At 39.5% G+C, this 16,865-nt stretch overlaps 1 protein-coding gene across 3 annotated transcripts; it reads right to left on the bottom strand.

The window, feature by feature from the left end:
• Positions 1-2,002: 2,002 nt before the first annotated feature.
• LOC121878846 (caspase-1-like) lies at positions 2,003-14,313 on the bottom strand. Of its 3 annotated transcripts, none has more exons than XM_042385262.1 (8): positions 13,844-14,313; positions 12,109-12,183; positions 9,671-9,940; positions 7,908-8,171; positions 5,844-6,026; positions 3,895-3,969; positions 3,503-3,577; positions 2,003-3,239 (listed from the first exon to the last, which is right to left on the bottom strand). In XM_042385262.1, exons 1-8 carry the CDS (start codon positions 13,862-13,864, stop codon positions 2,475-2,477), a joined length of 1,728 nt encoding a protein of 575 aa, XP_042241196.1. In that variant the 5' UTR covers positions 13,865-14,313; the 3' UTR covers positions 2,003-2,474. The 3 variants fall into 3 exon arrangements, with proteins under 3 accessions (XP_042241196.1, XP_042241197.1, XP_042241198.1); XM_042385263.1 differs by having other exon boundaries at positions 9,671-9,904; XM_042385264.1 differs by lacking the exon at positions 5,844-6,026.
• Positions 14,314-16,865: the final 2,552 nt, after the last annotated feature.

The following is a 16,865-nucleotide window of genomic DNA, read 5'->3' as shown; positions in this document are numbered from 1 at the left end:
GTGTGACAAGTGACAGCCCTCATATACCAAAATTTTTCGTCCATGGTCTCATATTGTTTCCCACAAAGTACGCACAGATAGTTGTTTTAGCTAATGTACATCACTCCTCATATGAGCACTGAAACAGGTAACAAAGTTTAACCGAGTAGGAAACTTATGACTGAACAATTTTACCCCAGCACCCAAGAGTCTCTACTTAAAGCTACACCTCATCCTTCTGCTGCTCCACTAGTGAAGACATACAGCTACTGGGGTGGAAACTCTGCTATCCTTACAGGGTGATATTGTGGAGTGTTACCATAGTAATTAAGATGTACTGCTGCAGATAGACTTGCATAAACATCACTAGGGCCAGTAAGTCATCTGTGTCTGCAGGTAAAGATGGATGCATGAGGAGTGCTGCAGGATAGCCAGCAGGAAACATCGAACATGCTAGTAAATAGTCCGTTGTGATAACTTAAGTAATAAGTCATTATGTAAGTGAAACATTTACATTATTGAAAGAATTACGAAACTAATAAACGAAAAGGCTTTATTAACATATGCCTATGGTAGTTCAGTGATGAACAGTGCTATAATACTACTGTTTCGTTAATGTACTAAAATTACCAATTAAAGAGACAATTTATGCTAGTCAACTGAATTCCTGCAAGGTTTGAATAAAAACTGGTAGCTGTACACTGATTTATTATATCACTGGCATCTTAAACACAGAATGAAACTTCACAAAATTAACACTAATATATCCATTCACCACATCTCATACACTCATGGCCACTCATTCATGCATTGATCCCACAGCTTTCGATAATACTGCACAATATTGTTAGCTGAAGAGCGAATAATATTACTCTCTTTATTTACAACCTTACAGTCTATTTAATCACAGAACTAAACTTTGATTCAACTATACAACTTACTGCTCGGCAACTCCTTGGTGTACCTCTTGTTCTTGTCCACCAAACACAGCTCTCAAGACAACCATCACTGTTGACCCAATTGCACTCACTACGGTTTCAGCCACATTAACCGTTCACTGCCCCCGTACAGGAAATACTCTCCTATACCCAACTATCCCCTTATAAACACTACTCTGGGTACCTTGCCAGGTGTCACTCGGTAACAACACTGTTGACGGTGAGTACCTCCCGTAAGTTTCGCCTGGTCTTGGTGTATGCCGCCGGTACACTTCCACCATTCTGCTACCTGGCACTGTGACTATAGTGCGTTTTTTTCCCAGCAGAAGAGATGCCCCGCCCCCTCCTCAAGAGTTACAGCTGATTGGCTGTTGCAAATCTGTCCGATTTCGTCCTGCAGTAATGATGTATTTCTAAATGAGTTTATTCATAATCGTTGGGATGACCGCTTTTGACGAGAAATATATTTAGCTAAATTATATAAAGATACAAACATTCATTATTTCAAACATGAGCATGTAGGAAGTTTATCAGAAATCTTATACAGGAATTAACTGTTAAACTCTGGTAGCAAATTCACACTTTTGGAGGAAGCATTTAATATATACTTATATTTACCTACAATAAGGCATAATAACACAAATTACGTATCAGTAATACTGTACTACTGTACTACTATTTCCCGCCTCTGTGACGGCTGTTCGCTCGAGCGGCCAAGTCTGTCACACTCATCCACCAACTTTCAGGGGCAGTGTAAAACTTTTAATGTAATCTTTTGAAAAGTTAGTTTTTGCATAATGTAGTATTACTGTTATGTAATTTGTCTTAGTGTGCCTTATTGTGGGTAAATATAAGTATATATTACATGTGTCCTCTAAAAGTGTGAATTTGCTACCAGAGTTTAACAGTAAATTTATGTATAAGATTTTTGATAAGCTTCCTACTGTACATGCTCCTGTTTGAAATAATGAATGTTTGTATCTTTATATAATTTAGCTAAATATATTTCTCGTCAGAAACGGTCATCCCAACGATTATGAATAAACTCATTTAGAAATACATCATTACTGCAGGACGAAATCGGACAGATTTGCAACAGACAACCAGCTGTAACTCTTGAGGAGGGAGCGGAGCATCTCTTTTCAGCTGGGAAAAAACGCACTAAAATCCATCACACAGATTCTTAAGCGGTGTTTGGTAGTGAGGGTCACACTAGATAATACAGTCTCACATCTGACCCAGTGTCGGGTTTCGAACTTGGGTCACTGTAATGTGCATTGCAACAAACATTCCGGAGGTGCCGAGGAACTTCAAGGAGTAAAGCTGTCAATGTCGTTTCAGTTTAAAACTTACATATACTCAGGCAAATAAAATATCTAAAAGACGTTCCCACACAGCAAGCAAATGTTTTTGAATCCTTATACACTTCCTGTCACTGATATTTAACGAATCGTTATAAATGTATGTGACAAGAAAATTTATCAGTAACTGATTGCTTGTACAGAGGTTCATTTAGTATTATAATTTGCCAGGGTTATTGCAGCGTGTGGACAGGTCCTAAGTCGAAGAATGAGCGGAGCCTATTGGATTAAAATAAAACTTTTTGTGGAAACCAAGGTTCTGTACCTCTGGCGTAGAGCTGGAGTGATAAACTTTTTGAAACTTGCGGATTAAATCGTCAAGATCCATCTCGTAGGCATGATCAGCGATAACCTCACACAGATTGAAGATGAAGGGACACCCTCGCTCCGTGTCACGGTAGGATCTGAAGTTCTCGGTGGTGGAGTAGATACATAACATATTTCTGGGTTGTTCCCTTATAGAATCACTGTCGTATATGGCAGGGGTGTCATCGCCCCGGCAGAAGTTCAGGAGGAAGATCTTAGGCTTGTTCTTGAGGGCGGGACACACGTTCTCCAGAAAGTAGTTTTGTATTTGAGGGACCTCGATGTGCTGCATGTCCGAGGCCAGGAAGGTGTGCCTGCTGAACCCATGACTCATGATGGTGACGATGGCACAGCCAACGTCATTCAAACGGTCTTGTCGACTAAAACTCTCCACTATCTGGATTGTTCGTTCCTTTGTGAGGTTAGTGTGAACCTCAGTTAAGTAGCCCATTTGGTCGCACAGGTTCAGTAGGTTCTTCACATCTTGGGTGGAGCCATTTCTCTTCTGGTTTGGACGACCTTCGAAATTATTATAGTTAAGGATAAGGACGAGGCCCCGTGGGATGGTGGTTGTGTCGTACACGTCAGGGGCGGGAGACATCACGGTGCTTGACACCTTCACACTGATCCTCTGCTGTATTATCTGCAACTCATGCTTTGAAAAGCATTCGTATATATAAAGATTAGCCTCCTCAGTCAGAGATACATTGATTTGTATGTATTGTATGTATGTATTAATGATGGATGTAGGATGTTGCAGATTTGTAGAGTTTAAGATTTTTATAACATTTATATAATACAAATACTTATATACTATATAAATATTTTATCACACACACACACACACTGGCCGGTGAGCCAGTCGGACTTGATACCCTTAGTAAACACTCACTTGACTGCCCCTCACCCCAGACTCACCTGAGGTACTCTACCAGGTGTTGGCCTTAAGTAACTTTCAGTGCCAGTTATTTCCAGCCTCCTGCCATCAGCAACCTGAAGATAAAACACGTCATCATTATTGTCTTTACGTCATCACTGATGCCATATTCTTATTATCGTTAACGCCCTCATTATTGTCAACACATCATAATTATTGTTATCACGTAATTATCATTTTTATCACGTAATCATTATTGCTATTACGTCATTATCACTGTTGTCAGCACGTCATCACTGTTGTCATCTCACGCCATTATCATTGTTATCATGTCAAAAATCTACCATCAGGTCTATCACTAGTATGTACGGGTCACGTCTACACATGTATAGTGGCCTTAATGTTAGCTTCACCCCCCGACTGCCTCTCTCACCTGAGGAGCTCTACCAGGTGTTGGTGTTAAGTAACCTCCAATGTCAGTCATTCCCAACCTCCTGTCGTCAGCAACCTGAAGGTAAAACACGCAGTTCATAGTATTACATCATTATCATTGTTATCATGTCAAAATTATTATCACGTCATCAATGTTATCATGTCATCATAGCTATCATTATGTCACTACTGTAGTCATAACATTATACTCATCTACATCATCATTATACTATCAGGTTTGTCTACAACTTGACGCACACACACACACACACATGAGCGCTAACAGAGATTAAAAAAATATATAATCCTAAAATAAGTAAATTTTTTTTGCAATAAATAAAGGGAACACGAGGTAATTCTCCTAATATCTCAAAACAGCTTTGAGAGTCATGGGTGTTTTTATGCAGGTGTGTGTGTGTGTAAGAATAAATAATAATAATAATTAACGGTTTATTAAGATAACATGGCAGCCTGAAGGCTGAAAATATGGGGCACGGACAAAAGCCCCTCAGTAAAAGTGCAAAATAGGACAGAAGCCCCCTGTTTTTATTTAAATAAATAGAATATTATAACTCTTTCAATTTTGATATAGGACATTATTAAATAAAGAGAAAAGAAAAAGACGACATATTTTACCTTCATGTTCATTCTGTATTTACTGAGGTGACCCGAGGGCCCAGTGAGGTCACTGAATGTCAGGGGAGTAATTACCCCAGTAGACCAAACATACGTAATTGCAGATTTAATAAACATTCATTGTATACTTCTTTATAACTACAACATAATTCACGAAGGATAGGTTAGGTTAGGTTAGAGAAGTGTTCATAAAGTATAAAAAATAAAATAATTATTTTAAAATTTCATATTATTTCTCCTGGGGGACTTTTGTCCTAGTGGGCTTTTTTCCTGGGGGCTTTTGTCCTGGGGGCTTTTGTCCTACACTCGAAAATATACAATGAACAGAGGTGATAGGTTACATATGATGGAATCGGGATGGATCCCTTGACTGACAAAATCTTTCAATACAAAAACATAAGAAACAGTCAACATATAGATTAACTGTAGGTTTGGTATTGTGGGAACTGGCCTGTAGACATTCTTGTGACCTCACTGGATGGCCGTTGCGTTGCTTCTGTGCTCTTAACTCGTGAGACATAAAGGCAAGCATGAACTTAGCATGCTTCCCTGTTGGGCGCTGTAAACGCTTCTGCGCTTTACCTTACACAAGGATGTAGGGGAGTTCCCAATAAAAAAAAATGGGTGCCAATCCGCTACCTCACTACAGCTGCAGACCGAGTAGGTCCTTCAGCTCACACAGGGTGTTGGAGATGGTTCTTGTTCCTCATGTGATGTAGTTAGGAATTCATAGATCCTCACCTGGGTGGAGTAGGGAGACCTCATTTCTCTCCTGGTGTAGTTTAGAGTCTTTCTTGGCTTCTCATCCAGTGTTGGGGGTGGCGAGTGTACGGTGGACCCTGGGTGGGTCAGGTCCGCGTCCGGTCAACATTGACCGCTAAGCACTGATAGTCACTCTAACAGTTGTTTCTTTCTTTCGAGTTGAAATTGTCACTTTTGTATATCACTTGTGTGTGTGTGTGTGTGTGTGTGTGTGTGTGTGTATTTGTGTGTGTGTGTGCGTGTGTGTGTGTGTGTGTAATAAAATATTTTTTTTATTATACATATATTATAAACATCATAAACTCTACATATCCGCAACATCCACATCTTCTAGATGTGGATACGGAATGAAAATTTTGTGGGTCTTCCGCGGTAAGAAAACCTTATATCCTCTCGGCTGCTGCCCCTCGAAACTAATATTACACTATAGTGTAAATACTGGTACACAACACCCTTGTGCTCGTTTCTACATATAATAATAATAAATTACGCTTTTCAAATAATCTATACTGACGGTCTCAAGCTTAAGAAGTAATACCTTCACAGCTTTACCTTGGCGGGGACGATGATTCCTTTTGGCCGAGGGTTTCGTCTCATTTTTAAGATGTATTTGCCGAGGGCCTCGTCGAGGAGTCTCTCTACATCAGGGTAGCCGGCCTGGTGAGCGGCGGTGCGGGCCACACTGAGGTTCTCGTAAGTGCACGACTGGTGTTTCTCCAGCACTATCCGCACCGCCTGTCACAGCCAGGATAGTCAGGTTATACATAAGTTTTATAACGTATATTTATTTACACCTGGGAAGATCTCACACAATACAAATGGCTGACACACCTGAATATAGACTGCAGTGTTTTCATTGGTTGTATGGTAGTAAAAAAAAAAAAAACACAGGGTCTCTCTGCAGGCCCTCTGTTTCCTTTGCTACTATATAACCATTTGTCCAGTTGAAGACTACTCACTGTTATCATTCGTACATCATAATTGTGCAGTGGTGCAACAACAATCTTAATGGTGTAATGCTTTGTAAAATGAACCTAAATATGGAATTATTGTTATTATTAACGTTCATCAGGTTCACAACTGCTTGTGACAGCCATAAAGTGCCCTACCATTATTTCTAACCCAGACTGAGTTTAACCTCCTACCTTTACCTTTACCGTCTATGTAATATTGTGTACAAAATTTCGTGATTCTCGATAACTAAATTGTGTCCGTCACCACTACAGTAACACAAGTCTGTACTGTACCTCCAACAAACACCATAAGAACAACGCCTCAACAACTATTTGATCAGTATCGCCTAGAAACTCAGTTTATATTAACTACCATAAGTAAAAGACAATAAGTTAACACATACTACATAAACATAAATATGAGAATACTGACACGAGGAGATGATGTCTTAAACATCTAATTGTGGCCACATCCCTGAGCCTCTGTTTTACCCACTTTTACGTTTTACTTTACTTTTATCCTCTTCGCCACTGATCGGCTCGTTAGCCGCTTGGGCGGTCGGTCACGTCTCTGTTACGCACTGTTGGCAAGTACTGGATCTTGAAACAGCTCACGGTCTGGCGTTCACCCTCAGTACCGGATTTAAACAAACGTCAGCCGTAAAAGTTGCTGTGTGGTGTTAATATGAATATGTTTTTACATCGGTGTCTAATGTCTGTAATGGGAGGGATTTGGTTGAATATGGTGAGTGTTAGTGCCTTACTGCAATTAAGGATGGGGAAAAGGTGCTTGATCTGCAAGTTTCTTCTAGGACGTTTCCCCTCGCAAATGACCTTTTATTATTATTATTAATATTATTACTATTATTATTATTATTATTATTATTAGCCATTTAATCAGAGTGATACTCGGTTGGGTTCTTTAATACAATGGTAACACCTTTAAAGTCATTCAATTAAGTCATTTCAGTCCCACATTTAAACTCATTTATAAGACAGTTTATTTACGTCGGTTTTCTCTAATGCCATAAAATAAAATAAAAATAATTTTCATTGTTTATTTACCCAAATTCTGTAATACACAAGGAAGATAGGAAATGTGTATTGATGTGTCCGGGACATTCATACTCTAGTATTGACAAACTTAAGAACTAGAAATTTGCCTATAGTGGCTTGGTTGAGTTATCCTTAATTGAATCGACTTGGGCCTCTCACGCGAGCGTTTTTTTTTTTTTTTGCCGCACGACCACATATTCAAATTAAGGAGCTCAGTGGGACCTTTCACACGGACGTCCATTGAACTATATTGAATTTTAAGTCGAATGACAAAAACAAAAACGCCCGTTTGAGAGATGCTTCACTGTTTACCATTGTTTGTATACCAACTCTATGTACTGTATACACTGCATAACGATATTTATCTATCTATCTCAGTAATACTATGCAGCATTTTTTTATTATAAATTTTATTTACTATGATTTATTATTTTTATTATTATTACGTTTTCGCTCCCCAGGCCCCGATGGGGGTCAGTGACCTGTGCCCGGGTGGGCTAATCCCCGTAAAATAATAATAATAATAATAATAATAATAATAATAATAATAATAATAATAATAATAATAACGTGCTACACTGGTGACGGTGTGTACAACATGACTCACCCTGATGCTGTTCTTGGCGGAAGCTTTCTCAAGAACTAGGCTGATGGTTTCTTCCTCGAACCCCCTGTATTGGTCGAGGAGGTAGCCGACCACTTTCCACTTCTCACACTCCGCTGCCTTGAACAATGTTAAGTCGAGGGTTTCCATGTCATAGCGAATGTCTGGCTGCAGCAGAAGGTCCACGACAACCCAATTCTTCTCTTGTGCAGCCAACCCCAGGGCGGTCATGTTATTCTTATCCAGCACAGTTAAGTCGATTTTGCACTGATAATAAATAAATAAATACCGTATGTAAATAAGTAAATACAGTAGATAAATTAATCAAATCATATAAAAACCACACACATGTACGTCACGGTATTTTCTAATGTTCTCGAAAGTTTAAAATGTTTTACACTCAGGCCGCAGGGACCGTCATGTAGAGTAGTTAGTCAATAGAAACTTGGGGAAGTGAATGCGATCGAGTGCAGTACCGGCCATGCCCTAACGGGCAGTCATGTCTAGAGACCCAATTTCATGGTAATCTGCCTCAGAGACGTTCAAGTCTTCAGATGTGACTCAATGGGCCGGGTGGCTAACTCACCTGGCTCACCATCCTCTACCATGTTATTGACTTGAATATTATTAGAATTAAACCAACTTTAGTTGATGCAGAAAGAATTCTCATTAGTACAGTTAATTAATGGAGATGACTTAGTGGTGACTGTTTTGCGTGTCCTCACTAACCACCACTTAATGTCGTGTGTCTCTGAGCAGGATGGTGTCTGGACAACATTTATAACGATGTACAGGTCTCCTTAAAATACTCCAGTAAAAGTTATATGAAATATACCAGACTTAGTGGCTGTGGTGTCATCTTACTGTTTGTGTCACTTATCTGGGTCATATCTAAACATATGATAGTCGATTCGATAACGGTACTGCGTAAATATTGAGGTGTCTGATTAAAATGAATGTGGCAGCGCTACAAGCTGGTTAATGCTCCAAGGAGGACGAATTTCCTTAAGGTTTTCACTGTTGGTAATGATGCACAAGTTTGTGGCACCGAAAAGTGACTTATTTGTGTAAAAAATAAAAAGCGAGGCTTCTATTGCCTTCCATGTTCTGTTGTTGTCATGTGATGCCTGCTGTGATCGCTGGAGCTGTAATGATAAGTGAAACTATCTTATGATGTATAATGATATAATTTACTGCTAGGTATCTTCATGTTTTAATTCATATTTTAAGATTTAGTTAACGTTTTTATGTTAATTCAAGAGCAAGTTATTTGTGTTATTATACTTTACTTGCCATCGTGATTATTTTTCCTTTGTGTGTGTGTGCGTGTGTGGAGGAGGCTTTCGTACAGGCAAAATGATTGTTGGCTTGAGAACAATCTGCTAATTTTGGAAAAAGCCAAAGTAAAAGTTGAGGTTAAAGGAAGAACAGAATTTGGGGCAGAAGAAAGTGGTTAATCACTTTCAATTAATCATGAATATCAAGCTTATAGTCAATTGTATTACTCCTAGAGAAAACAAATGTTCCCTTTTTTTATATTCTGTTGAATCGTTAATTTGGAGCAGTGATTTGTGCCTTTCGATCTACGGTATTTTATGCATATATATTTTGTCTTGGTCATAGTATGTGACCCTCTTACCTAGTTACAGAAAATTGGTTGACCTGTTTTTTTTTTAATTCCGCTCATAACTGCAAACAGTTGATCTTGCCCAATGACACAGTTCCCCATAATTAAACTCAGTGAGGCGAAATGTGAATTTTCTCACCGTAAGTGCTGTATTGAGAAGATGACGGACAATCCCTTCATTGCCCCGGTGAACTGCCACCATCAACGGCGTCTGTCCCCATTGGTTCTTGATATTTAAGTGTAGGTCATTGTTCTGCAGCAACCACGTTAAGGTGTCCACGTTGCCGTTGGCACAAATTGCAGATAAGAAAGTGTAGCCCAAGTTGGTCGTCGCGTTGATGTCGCCGCCTTCTGCCAGCCACTTGAGCACTGTCTGACGGTTTCCATGGTATGAGTTGATGCACGTCTCCTGACAACACCACAGGCGTTTATTATTGTAGATTCTAATTATATACAGTAATCGCTTATTCAAATGAGTGACAATCTTTAAAAGCTAATTGTCTGCATCGAATGAACTAAGGAGCCATATAGTTAATTATTTTGTTGGAAAGCGACATTCATCTGCAAACTTGATTGAGAAACAGCGAAGGGGGGGGGGGCCTGGTCACTTGGCCGACAGACGTTTGACCGACGGAAATTTCACCGATGGACATTTCACTGACAGACATTTGGCCGAACGGACATTTAGCCTAATGAACAAATGGCAGAATGGACAAATGGCCAAACCTAACCTAACCTAACCTAGCCTATACAAATGTGCAAAAAATAATTTCAATCATGCAAACGTATCACATTGCAATTATGTTATATTTTTACCCTGTGTTTTATAAAGCAAATACATTGCAAAGAAGAAATAAAAATAAAAAGTCCATATGTCCATTCGCCCAAATGTCCGTTCTGCTAGTGTTATCAGAGATGACGCAATGGAACATCTACAATGTACTACGAAACATCTTTGTAAAGGATTGCCAACACGGTTTTATGCCGGGGCTTAACACAATTGCTCAAGGTATTGGATATTTGGACCAATATTCTGGAACGGGGTGGTAATATCGACAATTTACCTAGATTTTGCCAAGGCTTTCGACATTGTACCCCACGAAAGGCTGAAAATCAAGCTGGAAGGGTACGGAATTCGAGGAAATGTCCTAGCGTGGAAAGAAGACTCTACATGACCGCAAGGAGTGTTTGTGGTGATTAATGGCAAGAAATCATCATCCGTACCTGTCACAAGCCACAAGTGGGGTACCACAGGGCAGTGTATTGGGCCCGCTGCTGTTTATTTGTTTCATAAATGGCATGCCTGACGTTGTACACTCCTCCATACAAATGTTTGCCGATGACGCCAAGTTATTTCGTGAAATCAAGAACCAAGCGGACTGTGAAGAGCTGCAGGACCTCTGTGGGCTCCAAGAATGGTCGAAGAAATGGCTGCTGAAATTCAATGTCACGAAGTGTAAGAGGATGCACCTGGGGCGTACCAACGGTAAGGAGGCGTATCATATCTCCCAACGGGATGAAGAAACTGCTATTTGAGACTGAATGTGAGAAGGACCTAGGTGTGTATGAAGTTCTCGGGCCATTGCGAGAAGAAGGTAAATCAGGCAAATAAATTATTGGGTCTTATAAGAAGGTCGTTCAAGTGATTCCCCATCTGGAGTACTGTCACCCCGTCTGGTCCCCGCGATATGCTAGGGACTGTCAGTTGGTTGAAAATGTTCAATGGAGGGCCACCAGACTGGTGCCTGCACTTCGGCACGGCAGCTACCCTGAGAGATTGGAGCGCCTTAACTTGCCTAGCTTATACTACAGACGGGCAAGGGGAGACCTAATTGAGGTGTATAAGCATCTCAGGGGGCACTACTCAGTCGAGTGTCCTTAATTGGAGCTGGCGGACGCTCGCCCCACAAGGGGTCACAGCTCAAGGTTGAAGAACCCGCAAGTTCAGAAAACTGTGAGAGCAAACTTTTTCGAAGTGAAAGTTGTGAACTCTTGGAACAATCTACCAGAAAGTGCTGTGACGGCACCGAGTGTGGGCTCTTTCAAGACAAGACTTGACCAACACTGGAGCAGGTTCAGGTACATTCAGGAGCCGGTGCATGCCCAGTACTTGCCAACAGTGAGAAGGGGCGTGACCGATCGCCCAAGCGGTTAACGAGCCAATCAGTGGTGAAGAGGATAAAAGAAAAAGAATTGACCGTTTGGTCTATTGTCCGTTCGGCCAAATGTCTATCGGCTCAATGTCCGTTCGGTCAAATATCCGTCGGTGAAAAGTCCGTCGGCCAAATGTCCTTCGACCGTCTGTCCGGCCAGGGGGGGGGGGTGCCTGTATAAATAAACTGGCGAGCGTAATGGCAGTTATAGGGAAGGGGGAAGGGATCTAAGGAGGAAGAGGGATAACTTGGCACTGTCGCGTGACGTAAAACTGACTGGCCATTAAGATGTTTGAGATTCGGCCAAAAATCATTTGGAAACTGGCATTGTTGTAGTAGCAACCGGCGGAAAAGGTGCTTTGCAAAGTAAGTTAATTAAACTCCGGAATCTTTATATTCTTACTGTTGCACATTTGTGACTTACTGATGATATCTCTCCCCACTCCCGCTGAGGACAAACACAAGGCTTTTGTACGACAACACCATCTGGGATCATCATCTGTAAGAGAAAGAAATGAACTTATGAATAACAAGCATACTAGCCAAGGCGAGACAAACATGATTCATCAACCTTCAACCTTGCTCTTACATTACTCAGCACCGACCTGCAGTTAACAGTATATAGCTTGCTGGCGCGTCTAATAATGAATAAATTATTTAATTAAAATTAAAGACACTAGGTAATTATGAGGATCATTATTTCTGTCGAATTAATTTCATTATAGTTCCTGATTTTATTAACGTCACATACGAAATTTTGTACTCATCGAACATTCTCAGTCTTGAACAGTTTCCAAATTTATTTTTTGGTGAATGTCATACAAACAAGGCAAAACTAAATGAAGCAAACCTAACCTAGCTAGCCTAATAATCTTACAATATAAAATCAATATGTTAGCTGGGTAATTAAGGTTTTATTGATTAGTTTTGTTATTTGAAAATAAGAAAATAAAGCGCACGTTACCACAGCCGCTATGATGGAAAGGGACACAATAATTATCTTGATAATTGCTTAATACCATTTACTTGCTCTCAAATCTACTGATAACAGTTTGTCTTTAACCTTATCAGAACATTATTGGTATTCAAATACGAAGAATTCATTCAGCGGTGACGCGTGGGTGCAAATCCAAGTACCCGGTAGTCTGAACAGCCTCATATTATTTCCAAACGCTGTCTTTAGTTTGTTCAGTATTGTCCTTCAGCTTCCCACCCCATTCTCTCCTCAGACAAACTAAACAGACTTTTTAAGGCAAAACCACCGACACCTTGAATAACTTAATCCTAACTTACTAGGTTCGCTCTCATAACATATATTCACACAAATGTAAGTTGGAACTGTTTATTTTGCACAGTTACTTAAGATGGTTCATAACTGAATGACTGTAGTTTTATAATACAATACTACACATTAACAACTATGAACTTATTGAAGTTAATGATAGAATGCAAATAGAGTTTTGGATGTGTTAGTTATTCAGAATATAAAATATCTAACCACGTCATATTAATGATATCACTGACATTATAGCTTAACGTTCTAGACTAAAATAGAATGTTCTATATAGCTAAAGAGTAACAGAAAGAATAAATTTACTGGTGTGCCTTATAAAGACTGAGGGATCAAAATGTTCCAGTTCCCAGCAGCCCTGAGCACAACTCCTTGTTCTGGCACAGTTTATCTACTTATAAGTGTACGATAATATATCTAATCTGTATTCAGTGCAGGCCACCAGTCATTAGTCATGGCTAAATATCGCAAATGGAGGCCCTTCTGTCCACCTGCTGGAGATTAGCTACATCGTTAGACACTAGCCATATGCTATTAAGACCTTGGGTATTGAAGTAACAGTACTATAATTACAGAAGCTCAATGTGGCAATTTTTCAAACAACATACACTATACCTTCCTATATACATGTTTTCTTGGGACAATATTAACCATGGTGTAATTTACCTTGAAACACAATTCGCCTTGTTTATGTATGTACCTTAATTGCCAATACAACCTTCCTTGCTACACAACTAACCTCAGTACAGCTTACATTGCCCCCCCCCCCAAAAAAAAAAATGCTTTTCTAAACAACTTGCCCTACGAAAACAAATACGTGGCTACCCATCTTACTAAATTACGTTATTTATCGTTCAGTAAAACTTACCTTGCGATTAAATGCTGACATCTTCCGAGATGCTACTCTGAAGAGTCGTTGGATTTGATTGAAGTTGTTTGTAAAATCGAATTGGCTGACACTTAACGAATGCACTTCGCCGTCACTCACGGCCCTTCACGGGGCCCTTCAGCGACACACTGAAGACCTTCACTAGTATGTACAGAATCTCAGCCGTAAATTATGGCTCGTAATGCCCAAGCAAGTTACCGTGGATCCTGTCCTGTCAAACTAGGTGCTCCAAGATTATAAATCGTCATAACAATAGACAAATTAATATTAGTTTGTCATTAGGAAAAACGGTTTACCACACAGTCTCTTTCAGTAACTTTTCATTTAACACCACTTAATCAAGAATTCAAAAAGCACATCATGACTATATGTAGAGTCAACAGAAGCAGATCAGCAAAAAACACGACGGTATCAATTGGTCATAAAAGGTGAATGAGCAGTCGGTTACGAGTTAACTCCCCTGGGCTCTCCAGTATACATATCTCGCGATAGCCTATCTTCTCGAGGGTAGGCCACTTTAAACTAATCACCAAAAATTACATACAGTAAGAAGTGGATGAAATACTGTAATTACAACTTGACAACAACCAAATTAACAGAAGTGACTTATCTTCGCCCTGCTCCCTCATGCTTCACTTACATGCTATCACTAAACACATACTCCTTGTACTGTTATTACTTATTTCTTATATATAGGTGAATTTAACAACTGTCTCGGTGATATAATGCACTTTAGATAATTCCTAAAATGTTCAGACATCTCAGTGTAGTGACAAGTATTAGAAAGCGATATATTAATTTGGTTACGTTGTGGATTTTAATTATGCGATGATAAATGGATCTAAATAAAATAGCAACAGGTACATTTTCCATAGGGATGATCAGGAGAATATTGCTGTACAATTTTGAGCCTGTTGTTGTGGCAGGTGCAGTGGCTCAACAGGACAATGTGTAATGACTACAGTATTTCTCTTTTGATACAGGGAACAGTCCAGTACTTGAATTCACTGGGAAAACACTGATTTGATCATTTGTTCATGACATGAATTTTAATTTAACGTCTTGCTTACATATTTAAGTATTCCTTGGAGATTCTGGGCAAACATTAAACTGATGACTAGATGTTTCTAATGTGTGATATTAAAACATTCAATATATACTGTACTGTATTGTAAACATTACATTGTCAGTACAGTAAAAGCAGTGGTAACTGTCTGCCGGTTCCGTACTGTATTTCAGGATATATACGTGCTGCACCAACTGTAGTCTCTATACTTAAGTAAATATGGATTTGCTAATTGGTTGGTACCTAACAGAGAAAAGCATTAAGCTTTATGAACTCAAACGTAGACTTGTCATATTTTGTAGCTGCCTCCCTGTTCCATTTCAAGTACCGTTTTGTACTGTACTGCATTGCAGTGCTACATTCGGTAACAGTGCACTCTACACAAACACACACACACACACACAAGTCTTATTTGTACCTCAGTCTTTTAACTTTCCAGACCACACTCGTCCTTTTTTTAGTGTATAGAACTGTTTGATAAATTTGGAACTACATTGTGTTTCCTGGTTACAGAGCTTTGTTTCTGTTTTGTTTGTTAATATCATACCGAGAAACTCACTCGACTCTACATCTCGAGTTTAGTTTTGGTGTCTTGATTATAGCTGTATCTTTTTTCCTTTTGGCATTAATACTCTTAAAATCAACAAACGAAAAATGCATTGAATTGACTTTTTACCATTTGATGCAGTTTTGTTTGAAGTTCTTGTAGTATTCAGAATTAAGAGGTCTATGTAAGAGGGACGTGGTAAGTTAGTACAGTACAGTATAATGTATGTATACAGGGTGTGGTGGCTAAGTGGATACAGTACACCACTTGCTGGTCCATTTCCTTCAGTAGATTATTTTTCTCCCCAACTTTCATCTTATCATCTTTTGCATTCTTTTACAATTTTCACCACTACTGTAATATCTTCCCACTCCTAACTATAAATGGCTCTCATTTGTTTTCTCTCTTTACTTGGCATTACTAGACTCTCATCCGATCATACTCATTTTCATTCTTATTTTCTTATGACCACACACCTCAACTGTACTTTCTAGGAATGGTATTCTTAAAGTAATCCATCTCTCCAACTGTACTCCCATTTAGATAAGACTACTGTATTATCTCAATCATATCTATAACTCCTCAAGCCACATTTTCTTTCAATTTGACATTTTTTCAAACATTTCTCTTTTGAGTGCTTTGCCTTCTATTTCTAATTATTCTTGCCTCTCCCAAATTGTGAGAAGAAGGTGAATCTAGCAACTAAACAAGTAGGTCTTATAGGAAGGTAGTTCAGAGATCTAGAAAGTCCATCCCACGTGAAGCTATTCAAGAGTGAGGTGCTTCCCCGTTTAAAGTCCTGTCACCCCATCTGGTTCCTGAGATATGGTAGAGACTGTCAGTCGATTGAAAATGTCCAAAAGAATGCCACCAGATTGGTGCCTTCACTACAACACCTGAGGTACCCAGAGAAATTAGAATGCCTGCAGTTGCCTAGCTTAAACTATAGGTAGGCAAGGAGTAACTTAATGAAATCTTATAAACACCTCAGGGGACATTATTCATTGGAGTGTTTTTACCTGGAGCTGGTGAATGCCTGTCTCACTAGGGGCCACAGCTTTGATTGAGGGTTGTAAACTCTTGGAACAATCTGCCAGAACGCGTTGTGACGGCACCAAGTGAGCTCATTGAAGACCAGACTTGATCGATACTGGCACAGGTACAGATACATTCTGGAACCAGAGTATGCCCAGTACTTGGCAACAGTGCATAACAGATGTGATCGACTGCCCAAGCAGCTAATGAGCTGATCAGTAAAGTTGTAATGAGAGAGGTTGTAAGTAACAGTGAAGGAACAAAGGGTAATGATAAAGTAAGATTTTGGAAGATGCTTATAGCAGTTCATTCATTCCATCATTCCAGATATATGGAGAAAATTATAAGAAATA

The sequence above is a fragment of the Homarus americanus genome, unplaced genomic scaffold, assembly GCF_018991925.1.
Source record: "Homarus americanus isolate GMGI-L3 unplaced genomic scaffold, GMGI_Hamer_2.0 scaffold54840, whole genome shotgun sequence".
NCBI lineage: Eukaryota > Metazoa > Arthropoda > Malacostraca > Decapoda > Nephropidae > Homarus > Homarus americanus.
Note: the sequence above shows the minus strand (reverse complement) of the source record. Positions and strands in the feature narration are given on the sequence as shown.

Bases quoted from the DNA above. Each gene is read 5' to 3' on its own strand.
- LOC121878846 (XM_042385262.1), bottom strand. From the start codon at position 13,864: ATGTCAGCATTTAATCGCAAG. The intron at 12,184-13,843 runs GTAAGTTTTACT...TTTCTCTTACAG, and splicing joins TGTCAGCATTTAATCGCAAG to ATGATGATCCCAGATGGTGT. The intron at 8,172-9,670 runs GTGAGAAAATTC...ATTTATTATCAG, and splicing joins TTCTCAATACAGCACTTACG to TGCAAAATCGACTTAACTGT.